This window comes from Pelodiscus sinensis, chromosome 6 (genome assembly GCF_052426305.1).
Source record: "Pelodiscus sinensis isolate ZL-2025 chromosome 6, ASM5242630v1, whole genome shotgun sequence".
NCBI lineage: Eukaryota > Metazoa > Chordata > Testudines > Trionychidae > Pelodiscus > Pelodiscus sinensis.
Window position 1 is genome coordinate 31,107,623 of NC_143057.1, and position 16,513 is coordinate 31,124,135.

General features: G+C 42.2%; 1 protein-coding gene across 2 annotated transcripts in view; it reads left to right on the forward strand.

Annotated features, from left to right (window-relative positions):
- The window catches only part of LOC102449863 (histone-arginine methyltransferase CARM1-like), a 143,187-nt gene that overhangs the window by 103,328 nt on the left and 23,346 nt on the right, over nt 1-16,513 (forward strand). For both annotated transcript variants that reach the window (XM_075931655.2, XM_006129900.5), the window contains 2 exons: nt 7,738-7,915; nt 15,076-15,166. In XM_075931655.2, coding sequence (XP_075787770.1) covers nt 7,738-7,915; nt 15,076-15,166 — 269 coding nt within the window. The remainder of the gene's footprint in view (nt 1-7,737; nt 7,916-15,075; nt 15,167-16,513) is intronic.

The window sequence follows — 16,513 nt, forward strand, 5'->3', positions numbered from 1 at the left end:
TAAGTAAATAATGTTTCCTTAATCACTTTCTGCACACTTGTTATGATTTTATAGACCTCTATCATATCCCCCCCCCCTTAGTCTTCTCTTTTTTAAGATTAAAAGTCCCAGTTTTATTAATCTTTCCTCATATAGCAGCCATTCCATACACCTAATCATTTTTATTGCCCTTTCCTGAACTTTTTCCGATGCTAAGATATCTTTTTGAGATGAGTTGACCTCATCTGCACACGGTATTCAAGATGTGGCCGTACCATGGATTTATATAGTGGCAATAAGATATCCTCTGTCTTATTCTCTATCCCTTTTTTAATTATTCCTAACATTCTGTTTGCTTTTTTGAACTGCCTCTGCACACTGAGTGAATGTTTTCAGAGACCTATCCACAATGACTCCCAAGATCTCTCTCGAGAGTGGTAATAGCTAATTTAGTCCCCATCATTTTGTACATACACTTGGGATTATGTTTTCCAATGTGCTTTATTTTGCATTTATCAGCATTAAAATTCATCTGCCATGTTGTTGCGCTGTCACCCAGTTTTGTGTGATCCTTTTGAAGCTCTTCACAGTCTTCTTTTGATTTAAGTATCTTCAGCAGTTTAGTATCATTTGCAGATTTTGCCACCTCACTGTTGACCCCTTTCTGCATATCATTTATGAAGAGGTTGAATTGGATTGATCCCATTAGGGACCCCTGAGGGACACCACTACTTACCCCTCTCATTCTTAAAACTGACCATTTATTCCTACCCTTTGTTTCCTGTCTTCTAACCAGTTATCAATCCATGAGAGAACCTTCCCTCTTAACCCATGACAGCTTATCATTTAAAAAGGTGTTTCACAGGCATCGGGAGCAGATGCAACCTCCACACAGATGCAGCACAAATGGCGACAGAAGCAGAACAGTTGCACCTGTTTGCATTGTAGTGTTTACCTAATATTTATTTGTTCCATACTGTAATCTGAGCAGCAAATAGACAAACTGCACCTGTTTGCATTTTCAGTTATTTACATTAATGTCTTCACAAACATTTTACCGTGTAAATATTGCAATTATCTCATCTGCTACCCGAGGTGTTACCAGCCACTGCTGTTTTGTCGGCTCTTATAGAATGGTGATGGAGAACAAGACTTTGCAGCACAGAATGTCACTTCATAGAAGTTTAAAGGAGGAAATTACATGCTCTTAGGAAAGGCAGCTTGTTGGTTTCTCTTGAGGAAGCTGTCATATGACTGATGCTCAAAATAACGCAACTGGGTGCTGAGAATGTGGCAAACTGTTTCTCCCAGGCCAGATCATTGGCTCTGATCCAGGTCCACAAAAGAACCAAGAAGCCACTAAATGGCCTTCTGAGGATTCCTTCTGTATACATGGAAATTTATAAGTGCTCTACAGGCAGCCTCGTGGCTCCTGCATCCTTCCCTATACTCAGTGAGCAGGGTGTGGTAATTGAAAAGTGGATGTGACCCTAGAGTTTAAGCGGTTTCAGGATGAGGGCGCTACCAAGGTGGCATGGAAGCATGTTTGCTTCTCCTCCAGCCTGGCCATGCGCTGAGCCCAGCTCAGCCAGACCAGAGTATCTATAGCTTCCTGTTCCTGGTAGGGATATTGACGTGTTGTTGACTATATGATTAACTGATAGGCCTAGGCTTGTCAGTTAATCCTATAAACTACATGCATTCCCCCCCTTGCTGCCTCTGTATCAGTAGTGGAAGAGACGACAGGCAGCACTGCAGAGTCAGAGCTGCGGGGGAGAACTGGCTTTTATAGAGGCATCAGCAGTGCCAGGGTGGTGGGGGCAGAGGATGCTGCTGTGAAGCACCATCTGTCTATGGCGGGCCTACGCTCCCCATGGGCAGAGGCTGCTCCACCTCCTATGGAGCAACCTCTGTCCTCAGTGAGCCTGGGCCCGCTGTGGACAAAGGCCGGTCCCTGGCAGCAGCCACTGGCCATGGAGTGGTCCGAGCTCTCCCCTTCTTCCCCCGCGGACAGAAACTACTTCTGGACCAGCCTCTGTCTGCGGCCAGCCCAAGCTGCCACAGACAGAGGCTGCTTCACAACAGCTTCCCCCGCCCCTTCCCCCCAACCCTATGCAGCACCTCTGTCCGTGCGGAGTTCACCCGCCCTGCAGACAGGGGCTGCTGCCACCCCAAGCTACTGCTTCTGTATCAGAGGCAACAGCAGGGGGCGGCAGGCAGCCAGTCTGCACAGGGAGCTGGTTTTTAAACTGGCTTCCCTCGCAGACTGGCTCCCGCCTGGCACCTAGTAGCAGGGTGCTTCCTGGGAGTGGGGCTGGAGTGCACTGGCTGCCGGCCCCACCCTCAGGGATTATAGAATAGTCGTGTAACCGTTAGGAATTCATGCAATTACTCAGCTATTCAGTTACCTCATAGCTAACATCCCTAGTTCCTGGCTTAGATAATAGAGAAAGTTGTGCTGAGACAACTCTGAATATCTAAATTCCTCTGATTCTCTTGAATATTATCAGTCCTACAAATGTGGACTGCATTGGTAGATGACCACCCAGCAGTCAAATTGATCAGTTGCCTTAGGTGCTGTAGATCCATTACTTTGACTGTAAACTCTTTAGGGAAGGGGCCATCTTTCGGTTGTATGCTTGCACAGCCCTTGCCACAATGAGGTCATGGATGATGATTGGGACTGGTAGGTGCTGCTGCATAATTATGAGGTGTTAACCAGCTGGGAAGAGACAGACCTGCTCTCCAATGACAGCATTTTTCTCTCTTAGAATGATGTTCCAGGACAATTTTGAGCCATTGCTCTTTCACCTCCCTGGTTCTTTCCCCCATTGTTTAAAAAAAATAATCACAGTTACCTGCTTTCTTAAAAAGAGGATTCCAGCAAAAATATCTGCAAAGCGAATATTAACATTTAAGAATGATGCCTTTGCTGATTTAAAAGAAAATAGTAATAAACAGCTGAAATGAGTGGATATCAAAGGAGTGGATATTAGAAATTGTATGAAAACGTTAGGCACATTGTCAATCTAAAAGCAGTATTTGAGTCCCAATTTTATGAACTATTGCTACAAGTAATACTTAAAATTTCTGTAAAAAAGTTTTCAGTTTGTTTAGTTTGTGCGGTTGATAGCAATTTTGTGTACTGTACTTAGTTACAGGTCTTTCCCTGTATAATCAGCTTTTCTTTTTTGTTTGTGTTTGCCTTTCATATGGATACCAAAGAGGGATAAACATTATATATTAAAAGAAAGTGTGATTGTAAAAAAACCCCAAATGTTGAACAGGGTCGTGAACAGGGGTAGTACTGGAAATGACCATTAATTCAGCTTTCGAAATTGATAAGATTCTAACTTGGCATTGTATACATGTGAGTTTTTAAAATTCATTTGTGACGTAACATGAAATTACTGAATTAGGAGCTGATTCTGCATACTCTTACTCAGGTGAATAGTCTTTATGTGTAAAAACTACATATGTGAGCAGTGGTTTGCAGAATTATATCCTTTGTTGGAAAATTTAAAAATAAATTCCTAAATTCTGTTCTGAACCTTGAATATGCCCATTTTCAGATAAGAAGACACAGTTGGGTTCCATTTTCCTATTGACATTTGCACATATGAACATACTATTCCTAAGAGGAATCTCAGAAATTTCCAGCGATGAAATTCATAATTACAAAACTGTCTACTCATTATTTATATTTTAATTGCAAAGGCTGCTGTCATTTTTCCATTTTGGAAAAGCTATGTGGCAGGCTTAGCAATCAGACTAATTTTTAAAAGAGTTGATATATTATATACTGCTTATCATGTCTTTGGGAGATGCTTTGTACTTTGGAGAAATTTGTCTTTTTAACATCAAATTACAAAGTTTCATAATAAGCAAGAAGAAAACTTCTGTAACCTAAGGGAAGCTACAATATTTTGTTTAATATACCAGTATGAGATAGGGGAGATTCTTAATTATCAGGTATCAGAGTATAAGAGAGAGAGGGCTGTTCTCTAGAGAAAGACAGGTGAAGAATGCCTGAATATATGCCGTTTGAGATGATATAACTGGTCCTCAAAAATTATTGTAGGTAAGAAGTTTATTGTACAACACTTAGTCCATTGTATCCAAGATCCATGGATCATGCTTCCATTTAAATCGGTGGGAGTTTGCCATGGCTCCAAGGGAAGCCAGTTTGCGACCCTGATGGGAGGGATGTACCTGAAAGATCTGTTATTGCTTCTATGCATTTGAGATTTAGTCAAGAAACTTTTCACAGATCAAATAAAGATCCGCCTGTTTGACAATGACTTGTATGTATTGTGAATATTGCATAAAGAAGACGAAGGGGGATACATAACAAAAAAACTAACATACCTTCAATTGATGGCAGATAGATGCGATTCCTTTGAAGTCAATGGAATTACAGCAGAGATTAATTTAGCTATTGTATTTTTGTTTTGAAGAATGCATGTGTACAGTCTTATCTTTTCATCAATGTCTTCTTGCCATGCTCTCATTGTTCTGAAATGTAGGTCATTGGCTGGACACTGTTGCTATTAAAAACAATATACATGCATCCATTGTTCATTCATTGCAAAATCAAAGGGAGAGAGGGGCATAGGTGGAAAGGGGATATTCTGTTTCTTTGTAAACTTTTTCCTCACTGTAAAACACTGAAACTACCCAGGTATTTTGTTTCTTTAAATACAGTGATGTACACAATAAAAGTATGTATATTTTACTTAGGGGCAGGTTATGGGTTGTCTATTGCAGGACTTTATGATAGTCTCCCACACAGACTATCTCACTGTCAATGTGTGTATAAATCTAGTTTCATTTCATATCGTATTTCTTACCCAGTGTCACTAGTTCAGTAGGGCTCTAGCCTGTTTGGGTAAATTGCTGAATGCTCATGACAAATTTGCTTTGCTCTCACTCAGCACTTGCCATGTAGATGAAATCAAACATATTTTCAGTATGGGTGTGTACATTTCAATAAGCAGTCCCTATATAAAATGGTTTCACAGCCAACCTGTTGTAGTGAGAGATCGATATGAACAACTGGAGATCCCTTTTTGAAATCTGGTAGCACAGTGCTGGAAATGAGGGTCAAGAAGTGGGTCCAAGATGCATTTAAAAAAACCCGTGGCTTCCCTGTCTATACCTGATCAATGGGTCCCTTGTAGTTGTTAATAGAAACATTTTTAGATTGCAAAACATCTTAAGTGTATTTGTCTGGTGTGTTAGAAATTGCTCATTAGAAGTTGTCATCATAGATCATGTCTTGGCTACACCAATCTGGATAAACCTGCTTTTGCTTCTCATATGGTGGTTGCTGCCAGCATTCAAGGTAGGTCATAGCTACATTTTTAGTCGATGGTAGTTCTAGTGTCCTAAAGCTGCTGCAGTTTGTACACTGCTCATGCCCAGGCATGCTTGGTTCCTTGCACTTGTGCTGCCACATAGCACACTGCTACCGGTCATTGTGCCACTTGTCATCATGCTGGGCACCCTGTCTTGGGAGATGTTAGCAGTGCACAGTGGGGCAAAACCAGTTCATGCAGGATGATTGGGAGCATCATTATTTGCCATCCCAAACTGGCATCCATTTCCTGTCACTTTTGTGCCTTGTTTAAAATCCCACAAATCTCCGCAGCACTTTTTGCTGTTCACCTGCTCTGAGAGAAACACGGAGCCCACACAGCTCTGCATGGTTGTCATGAGCTTTGGAAACACAGGATGCACAATCATGCAATATGTTCAGATCCACAAAAAGAATCATAGAACTGGTAGGAACCTTGAGAGATCATCGAGTCCAGTTCCCTGCCCTCACGGCAGGACCAAGCACCATCTAGATCAGTGTTTCTCAACCACAGTGGTACAAGTACCCTTAGGGGTACTCGAGAGAAGTCTAGGGGGGAGTACGTCAACACAACTGAAATTTGAAGAAAACTGAATTTTTGTTTTACGTTTTACAGCAGCACTTTATTATTTTTGTACTTTTTACACCCAAAAATTTCATCGCCTGCCCAGCTACGATTAAGTTGTTTAAACAAATGTATTGGAATGGTAGAAAATTTTTGTGTGTGTCTGAAAACTGTAGATACTGGGGATACTTATAATATTTTTAAAGGGGTACTTTATAAAAAAAAGTTGAGAAACACTGATCTAGATCGTCTCTAATAGATGTCTAATCCAACTTGTTCTTAAATATGTCCAGAGATGGAGATCCTACGCAATTTATTCTAGTGCTTAAACACACTGACAGGAAGTTTTTCCTAATATTCAGCCTAAACCTCCCTTGCTGCAATTTAAGCTCATTGCTTCTTGTCCTATCCTCAGAGGTTAAGGAGAACCATTTTTCTTCCTCTTTCTTGTAGCAATCCTTTAGGTAGTTGAAAATAAGGAAAATCTTAGCAGTTACACTCCTATTCAATAAGCCTCTGCCCCACTCCCAGGGAGCCCCCTGCCACTCCACACTACTGCCTCTGCATCAGCAAGCAGTATACCAAATCTGATGGTCCTATCTTTTAGTTTAGGAAGAGTTTTTCAGCAAACAGAATCACAGAAAGGCAGACATTTCTACAATATCTAGATAGGTGACATAGATTTCTAATCAGAGTGACTTTAAAGAGATTATTCCTTCTTCAAACATCTTGCCACACCATACCTAAAATTCTGAGTCCATTTCCTTTGTTTAGATGAAAGCAATGTACTGTAAATCAAAAAGTGAAGACAAGTTTGCCTTGAGGTTCTCAGCATGTGTAGGATTTTGCACTTGGTACTTAGGGATTGTGTGTAATTGGTTTTTCCTTGTTTTGTTTTTGTTTAGAAACATCATTTCTCACATTTTACTCAGCATTTGAGAACGTTCATCCCTTATGACTGTATAGACCATTTAGGAATACCCTTTTCTAGATCTTAAAGATCCCTACTGCATGCTCTTCTGTAGAGTCACAGAATACCAGAACTGGAAGGGACCTCGAGAGGTCATCGAGTCCCGTCCCCTGACCTCACGGCAGGACCCAGTACCATCTAGACCATATTTATCTAACCTGCTCTTAAATATCTCCAGTGATGGAGATTACGCAACCTCTCTAGGCAATTTATTCTAGTGTTTAACCACTCTGACAGGAAGTTTTTCCTAATGTCCAACCTAAACCTCCCTTGCTGCAATTTAAGCCTATTGCTTCTTGTCCTATCCTCAGAGGTCAAGGAGAATATTTTTTATCCCTCTTCCTCGTAACACCCTTTTAAATACTTGAAAACAGCTGTCATGTCCCCTCTCAGTCTTCTCTTTTCTAATCTAAACAAACCCAATTCTTTCAGTCTTCGCTCATAAGTCATGTTTTCTAGTCATGTCTTTACCCATTTTTGTTGCTCTTCTCTGGAACATCTCCAATTTCTCCACATCTTTTTTTATGTTAATTTTCCCTCTATCTTTGTGAATGTGTTCATGTGTAATAGTCTTTTCTTCTACATATTAATTCTGATTGTTTCTTAAAAGATTATGTAACCTGTAAGTGATTTACTAATTCTGCACACTTCTATGAGTTTGCTCCCATCAGAAGCTTTAGAAATTCTATTTGTAGTAAGGAATGAGTCTGTACCATTTAAAAAAGTTTTATTACAGTGCAGGCTTTTCAAAGTGTGATGAAGATGCTGAACAATCTAGAGGGCTTCACATTACCCAGAGATCTCTGGTAGAGCCATGCATAATACAAAGAAGCCAACATGCTTGTTTTTTTCCCTTTCTCTTTCCAGATACTCGTGAGAAGTAACAACCTCTCTGATAAGATCATAGTTTTATCAGGTAAAATTGAAGAAATCTCCTTACCAGAGAATGTAGATGTGGTTATTTCTGAACCAATGGGCTACATGCTGTTCAATGAGAGGATGCTGGAAAGTTACCTCCATTCCAAAAAATGGTTGAAGTCAAACGGTAAGTCAATCAGCACCATTGCCCAGTAATGGACTGGGGGAAATGACAATTTTCAGAGAAAGGAGACAAGGAAGCCTGAGACACCACTTGTTGGTGTTGTGCTGGATGTGTTGCCCTTGGTTGCCTCTTGTGTTATTGAATTTCATGTGCTATCATATGCATTATGGGTTGCAGCTCAGTTCAAACTTTATAATGCAAAACATGATGGCCTGGCAAGCTAAACTAAAATGCAAGGCAACATAGGGAAGATAAATGAGGTCAAAGAATGGGAAATTGCATGAAAAAAATGTCCTTTTTCTTTGGACAATGAAAATGAAATTTGAAGTGTTTTCAGCAGCTCTAGTCAGACCCCACCCAAATTCCCAAATCCAGGGCCTCTTGGTTCTCTTCTACATTGATGTGTCCAAGCTAGGCAGCAACAACTGAGATCCACAGGTCATTTCAGTGGGACCTGTGTTTCAATTGGTCACTGATTAGAGAAGTTTTGAAGGAGGCTTTTAAGTCCAGGGTCTTACTGAGAAATTTCCTTATAGGCAAATCTAAACTTCCAGTTACTGTAAGTTGTATTTCATTAGGTGAATTCCTGAAAACAAACTTAAAGATCCCTAGTATAGATTTTGTTAAATAAAGAAAGACTTTCTGATATGGTACCAATGTGGAAGACTGTGGATTTTGAAGACTTTTATTTTGATCATATTAACCTAAGAAGGGCCTTATGAAGGTCTCTTAGGCCAGTGTTTTCAAAAGTGTCCATTCATTTTAGTGCCTCTGGTTTTTGGTACCCATCTACATACTCTTAGGATGTGTTTACATTGCAATATAAGCCCAGGGTTAGTGGACCCTGGAGTTGTGAGCCACATCAGTGTCCACACTCGCTGTTGACAGTTTCTGGATGCAGGCTCCAAACCCAGGACTCCACAGTATGCAGACCTAACTCAGACCACCATGTCCAATGGTTCTTAGCACACTCTCTAGCTATGGTCACTTTTGCCCTCACTTCCTGGTACAGTGTGAGTAAACTTGACTGTCCATCCCACACCTTACAAGAAATCACGGCAGCCTGCCAAGTTCCCAACATAACCCACCTATATTTTGGGTTTGCAAATTCCCAAGACTTGTGGCTCGCTCCAGTGAAGAGTCATCATTTGAAGTGCTTCTTTTGCTTGTGCTTTCACTCATGTTTCAGCAAACAGGCAGAACATCCAGGAGATGCTGGTGAACATTCCAGCATCGTTTTCTGTCCTATTGAAGGCACCTAACAGAGGAGGAGGATACACAAATAGAAACATAGAAGACTTGAACTGGCTGATGCTGCTTGTGACTCTCAGTATAGCTGCTGATGCCTCCTATGTAGACAGGTACTTATGGAGCAAGGCCACAAACACTGACTGGTGGGACCCCATTGTGATGCAGACCTGGGGTGACCAGCAGTATGTCCACAACTTCTGCATGAAGAAAGCTCCATTTCTGGAGTGTGAGACCAGCTTGCTTTGGCCCTTCGGTATGGAGAAACACAAATGCAGGTAGCCACACTGGTCTAGAAGCAGGTTGTTATAGCAGAAAGCTGATTGCCTCCAGAATACTACAGATCTGTTGCTAACTAATTTAAGTCTACTATGGGGAAGATGACTGTGGAAGTTTGAGACCAACAGCATGTGATTTACCCAAAAGTAGGAGATAAAAATAATAATCCTGAGGTAATTACTGGTTTTCCAGAATGGGATTTCCAGACTTACCAGGGCCATTGATGGGACTGGTGCCCACAGTTTGCCCTCCTCAAGAAGCACATGAGAATGTAAACAGTGAAGTGCATTACTCTACTGTCACGTGGGCCTTTGTGGGCCACAAAGACCAATTTGTGGACATCAACATGGCTGCACTGGATAAGTTCATCCCGCCTGGGTTCTCTGACAACCAGGAGTCTGCATTTGTGCACAGCCTGAGCCACTATTATGACTACACAGTATTGCCATAGAATTACCGTACCCACCGTTATTCTGCGGGATCTTGCTCAGCCCCTTTTGTGCTGGCTTCGGAAACCATATCTTGATTTCAGAGGCCCAGGCAAAAAGTTTACTTATGCACCTGAGCGGCAGCAGAATAGTGATGACTGAACGTGTGTTTGGCAAATTGAAATCCTGTTGGTGCTGTTTGCAGGCCTGTTTGGATTCCAGTTTCATCAGGACTGACTGCATCACTGTGGCTTGCATTGCTCTTCACAGTCTTTGGGAAGCCCCAGGCCAGCCATTTTCCTGTGAATGGGGCTGTGCCAGTAATGGATGCTGAACCGGGAAGTGTACCTATCACAGCTGGGCAGAATGGACCCAGGCAACGCAAATCAAGGATGCTCTCTGCTCCCTCATTATGCATTTACATGGGAGAGTGGTGTGTTTATTATGAATGTGCTTTTACAATAGTTATAGTAAACGAGGTACAGCCATGTCTTGTCATGAAATAGGGCTGTGCGGTTAGGGATTGATTGTTATGGATTGTACTTGTGAATGATACAACTGTCTATGAAATGGGGGAGAAGGGAGTATATGACAAGAACCGTAGATTTAATGCATGGCTTAATGTCGACAATGTATTGAGAAATAGTATTGGGTGCAAAATACCAGTTGGCCTTTCTCATGTGCTTATCTTTATTATGTGATGTTTTGGAACTGAAATGTTCTTAATAAAAGAAAAGCCCTTTCTTATTTTAACATGTTTTTTCTCATCCATGACCAGGCAGGTCAGCTGTCACAACACCAAAGCCAATAATAAAACAGTGCACAAACCAAACATTTATCAGTAAAACATTGCTGACAAATAACCCTCTACTGTTGTGTGTCCCGTTCTCTTTTCCCTTCCCTCTACATTTAGCACATTCTTGGTGCCACTGCAGGGTGGGGAGGCATTTGCAGAGGTGATCTTCCACACAGGAATAGAAGCCTGTAAGGGGCTGAGCGTTCGTATGAGGATTTGCTCTGTTCAGCTTATTTGAAGTCCCAATGGCATGGCCATCCAGCCATTGAATAGTTCAACGTGTTCCTGGTGTCCTGCACGTGGTTCCATGGAGTGGACCTCGGACATGGTATGGGTGCAGCAGGAGTCTGTACTCTGGCAGCCACAAGCATAAGTAGCCTTTCAAACTGGTCTTTCTGCTGGGCTCTGTCATCTCTCTCAGCTGATGTTCCTGCTACAGAAACTGCACTGCAGGCCTTTGCTGGTGTGCTGAAATTCTGTGGTCTTGCTCGGCACCCCGCCTGTGTCTTTCTACTCACTCTGGTTCTGCACCCTCTTGTCGGCACCATCTTAAATGTCCATTATAAATTCGTCACGGAAACACTTCTATTTGGACTGGTCAGTTACAGTTTTATGTCCCAAGGACCTGCTGCAATGGGCCCATATTGCTGAGATGGAAGGACCAGCAGAGGTTGAAAGACCATCACAAGTTGAAGGGCCAAAGAGCAGCTATCAAACAATGCTTCATTGTTTCAGTACTTCACAACAGGTGCAGTCATCTGCAGGCAAAAGCACATTGTGGAATCTCCATGGCCAAAAAAGTATCCAGGAGCTTTGTGGATACAGCTCAGTTAATCACAGAGAAAAGACGGAACAAACAATGGTGAAAAGCCTCAGAGGGGTAGCTGTGTTAGTCTGTAAGTGAAAAACCATAAAAACCCCGGAATAGTTCTGCAGCACCTTAGAGACTAGCAAATATTATAGATGGTATCATGCACTTTCGTGGGCACAACCCACTTCTTCAGATGAATGGTGAGTTACTATTTAGAATTGTTACTTGTTCAAAAATGGCAGCCCTGGTTGGTCCGTGGGGAATGGTGGAGGAGCATGCCAAAGACACATTCAGACTTACAGTGACAGAACTGTCCATCTGTGAGTGAAGAGGGCTGGTGACTTACAGAAAAGGGCCTGGATAATATGCCCTTCCTCAAAATTTGATTGCTGGTCTAGAGTTTCTACTACAGGAAAAGTTTGTGGCTGTCAGTGCCAGGGACTAGATACAAATTTATGGGTAAATCAATAGGCTAGAGTATTAGCATCCACATGAATTATCACCACCCCATGGCTCCTGAGGGGCTCCACAGGGATGCTCAAAAAACTAAGCAGCCAACCTCCTTTTCTCCCTTCCCATTCCCCCACCGCCAGCACATTTGTGAACGACATAAAAACCCTGGCCATACTCTGGGTATACATTTCATCACCTTTGGACTGTATTCAATCTTCCCCACCCCCAGCCTACAGAGTTTTCTGTTTTACAGGTGGCTTGTAACGTTGTGCTGTGCTGTACAAATCAGGCGTTACAGAGTAAAAGGGAAGGCAACCCACAGCACTTCTTTTAACACCCCAGCACCTCTCTGTAAGAATGTTCAAGTTTCTAGTAACAAGTTAATTTCAAATGCTTGTTTGCGCTTCTCAGACTCCATTTTGAATTTCACCTGGTGGCCAGGGTCGGGGGCAGAAGGGTGATGCCATTGTACCACCATGTAGTCCACCATTAGCAGATACACACTGCTGCTGTGGCTTGTAATACATTTTTTTATTGGGTCATAAACTGGAAACCCTTCCAATCCCTATATTAATAACAACTAACATGGTGCCAAAAATGTACCGAGCTGAGGAGTTCCTTCTGCCTCTTGTGTTTCTGCTGTCAGTTCTGTAGCTGGTGCTTTCTGAAGGGGGCATTAGAAAGCTCCTTCGAGGAGGGACCTTCAAGTAGGAACCCTAGCAGCAGAGCCTCCTTGGGGTCCAGTTTGAGCACAGAAGTCACTTGGGTAGTCTCATCTGGAGTGGCTTTAGAGGTGAGAAGGCCCCTGTCCTGCCTAACCAGGCTGGTGGCTCAGTGCAAAGCACAATATCCAGAACGTGGTCAGACTCCTTGAAAAAGAGGCAGGGTGATGGTGAATTCAGCGTGGTTCTTATGTTGCTTAGTCTATTGCCTGCAGTGGCCCAGCGAATTCCCAATGCTGCAGGCTTTTCTGGTATTTCTTGGAATGTGTCGTCATTCCTGGAACTCTTGCTAAAGTCAAACTGCTCACCTCATCCCAGGGATTAACCAGAATCAGGTTGTGGTCCCTTGACTAGCTAGCAACATGTTTGGCAAAGGACGTTTTTGTGTCAGTGGCCATAACAGATGAAGGAAATGGTTCACTGTCATTGCAAGTGAGCAGACAGAATAAAATTGAACAGTTAAATGCTGAGCAGCTGTACTGGAGCCATGAAGTGGCTTCCCTTTACCTAGGTGTTGATTAACGAGAGCATACTATGAGACTGTAAGACATGTTTTCGACTCACAGGACTAAAAACTTGAGGGGGTGGGAGAGGAAGGCTGAGTCTGGTCTACGTCCTTACTGCAATAGATGGAGTTTGAACCCAAGTCAACCCCCCACACACTACAAAGTTCTGAGACCAGCTCTGAGTCAGACAAAATGGTGTGCAGATGGAAGGAGGGTTTGGGTTTAGGTTTGGGTTTGAGCCTGAGTCTGAGCCTGGGCTTTCATTGCAATGTGGACATACCTTACAGCCTGATTTTCAGAAGTTGTGATGACTTACAGGTGGTAGTATCTTCAGTTGGAATTGTGGGTGCTTAGCACTTCTGCAAATTGGGCCCTTTGCAACTGAAATTGGACACTTAAAAATCTAAGGGAATCAAAAATGAATGGACATTTGAGGACGTAGGCCTTAATTTACCTGCATCTCTTTCCCTATCTAGATCATGTAAATGAAACTTATTTATTTTTGCCTCACATGTTAGAATTAATTATTATTTGCCGTGTTGTTGTGGCTGTGTGGGTCCCATGGTATTAGTGAGACAAAATGGGTGAGATAATTATTTTATGAGTAGAAAAGACAAGTTTTCAACTGAATTGATCTCAGATTTGAAGAGCTCTGTGCAACTTAAAAGCTAGTCTCTTTTACCAACAGAAATTGGTCCAATAAAAGGTATTACCTCACCCACCTTGTTTCTCCAGAATTAATTATTTTTATAGAACATATTGATGAAAAATGCTATATAAGTGGCAAGTGTGCAGAAGCTGAAGCAGCATGGTCTTACACACAATTTAAAAAAATCTTTAGTCCCCATCCTGGTTCGTCTCTGCAGAAGTATTAGTATTCTCCAAGCAGCAGGTCTTAAAAGGCACATTTGTTTACTGAGTGGGTGTATGATTCTTTTCGAAATTCCTGTGGTCTCTTGCTACATGGTGTTAGAAAGCGGGTTGTTCTTTTATCCATGCAGCACATTTTACATTGGTTAAAACAGATGTTTGAAGAAACATTTTTCAGTCCAAAAATGACTGCTCCCCAATGATTCACAAACAAGAGTGTACATAATAATATTAATAATAATAATAAATAATGAATAATAAATTTATTATATTTAAGTCTTATCAAGCAGCCTAATCCACTGCCCACTGAAATCAGTAGAAGAATTCCCATTGACTTTAAGTGGCCATTGAATTCGGTCCCTAATTAATATAGATCTGGAAGTAAGGACATCTGGATTCTTTCCCCAGATCTGCCAAAACCTTATTGTGTGAGGTATGTAAACCTCTATATGCCTCCATTTCACCATCTGTAAAATTGATACAATACTTCTCTTTCCATGTTTGAGTTTTATTTTCTTACTGTTTTGTAAAACATTTTTGAGAAATCTTGAGTCAAAGTCCTATGTAATTATTATGTCAAGCTGCTAATGCTAGACCCCTTGAGGATTAGCTAGTTGGTTCTCTGAAGTTTGATTTATGGTTGAATCTGTTGACATGTTTTCTATGATAAAATCAGCTATAAATATGCATGTTTTGCCAATTGTGGAAATGGCGAAAAGTTTTTTAGAGTAACATCTTACATTTTACTTAATTCAAAGAAAGATAAAATGATTTAAATGTTTAATATGGGGACATAAACTTCTAAGGCTTTATCATTCGTGACAGGCTTTCAAAATATCCTGACCCACTTCGTAAGTGGATATTTTCGTTATTGATTGCTTTAACCTATAACTGCATTTCAGTAAACTACATATTACCTGTAATGGGATTAGATGTTAATCTGTTTGAGATGCAAAGCAATTATTGCTTGTTTGTATTTTCTGTACATGTTTCCATAGGGCTAAATGGATGTTTGTATTGTGCTACTGTATATTATCTTTTGTTTACTAGGAATGATGTTTCCAACATTTAGTGACATTCATTTGGCTCCTTTTTCTGATGAGCAGCTCTACATGGAACACTACTCCAGAGCCAATTTTTGGTAATGATTGTTACTTTTTTTAAAACAATTTTTGCTTCGCAACTCAGGAAAGGTTTTAAAATGAAACTCATTCTTGGAATCTGAATGAAGAGGAGCAAAGCATATGGGAGAAAATCTTGATTTTCCATGTTCATTTACTTTAACTTGATCCACAGCTATGCTGTATAAACCTATCAGATCTCACAACCTGATCCCAGTCTGCTCTGCTCCCTGGACTCCCAGCCTTGTCACTCAGGGGAGTGGACTTAAGGGAAGATGTGTAACCGCCCCTGCACTCACTGGCTGTGGGAAGCAGAGCAGTACAGCTGGGACCCAGCCTAGGGTGGATATGGGGTGGTTGTCCAGGGCCCCACACCATGCTAGGGACAGCCCTACCTAGGGCTGTATGTATGTTCCTGGCCTGGTCCAGCTCAGCCCATAAGTGGTTGAGGATGCATAACTTCAGGGTCAAGGGTGCCAGCCCCGGCAAAAGCTGCCTCACAAGAAAAGTAGATGCTACAAGCACCGCCCAAACTACCCACCTTCGGCCTCTGCCCCATCAGGCTCGCCCCAAAATAAGCAGGGAGCCAAAAAATCATGTTGGGAGTGCGCCTTAGGGTGACCTACCAGACTGTTTCCTGGTTCCATGTACTCCATTTTTTCCAACTGCCTTTCCTTTTTCCTCCCTATGTGGACAGCCATAACCTCAGACACAGGACCTGTTGGGTCCTGAACATGGTATTGCAGTTTCTTTCCACCCATCTACTCTCATCCGTCTTCAGAGACCCTTCTCACAAGAGTGCCCTTGTGCAGGAGATTCAGGAGCTGCTGTAGTTGGGTGTGGTAGAGGAGGTTCTTCTCACGTTCAGGAACAGAGGGTTCTGTTCCCGATATTTTTAAATCCGAGGTGAAGGGTGGTCTCTGTTCCATCCTTGACCTGCAAGGCCTTAACAGATAAAAAGCCTGACATTTTGCGTGGCCTCCCCAGCCTCTATTATTCCTTCCCTAGATCCAAGAGACTGGTATGCCCCCTGACACCTACTTTTTCATAGTGATCTTCCTGGGTCACAGGAGCTTCCCCCGCTTAACAGTGGGTACTGTCTACTACCAGTTTGTGATCCTCCTGTTATAGCTTGGCTATGGCACCACAAATGCACCAAGGGTGTTTACCAAGTGCATGGCTGTGGTGGCTGCTTACGTTACACACTCGGGCATCCAAATCTACCCAAACCTTGTTGGCTGGTTCGTGAAGGGCAACTCCAACGTTCAGGACCAATGAGACGTCGCAGTTCTACAAGCCACGTGCTGTTCCCTAGGCCTACTAGTCAATGACAAAAAAGTCCACATTGGTTCCAGAATAAAGGATAA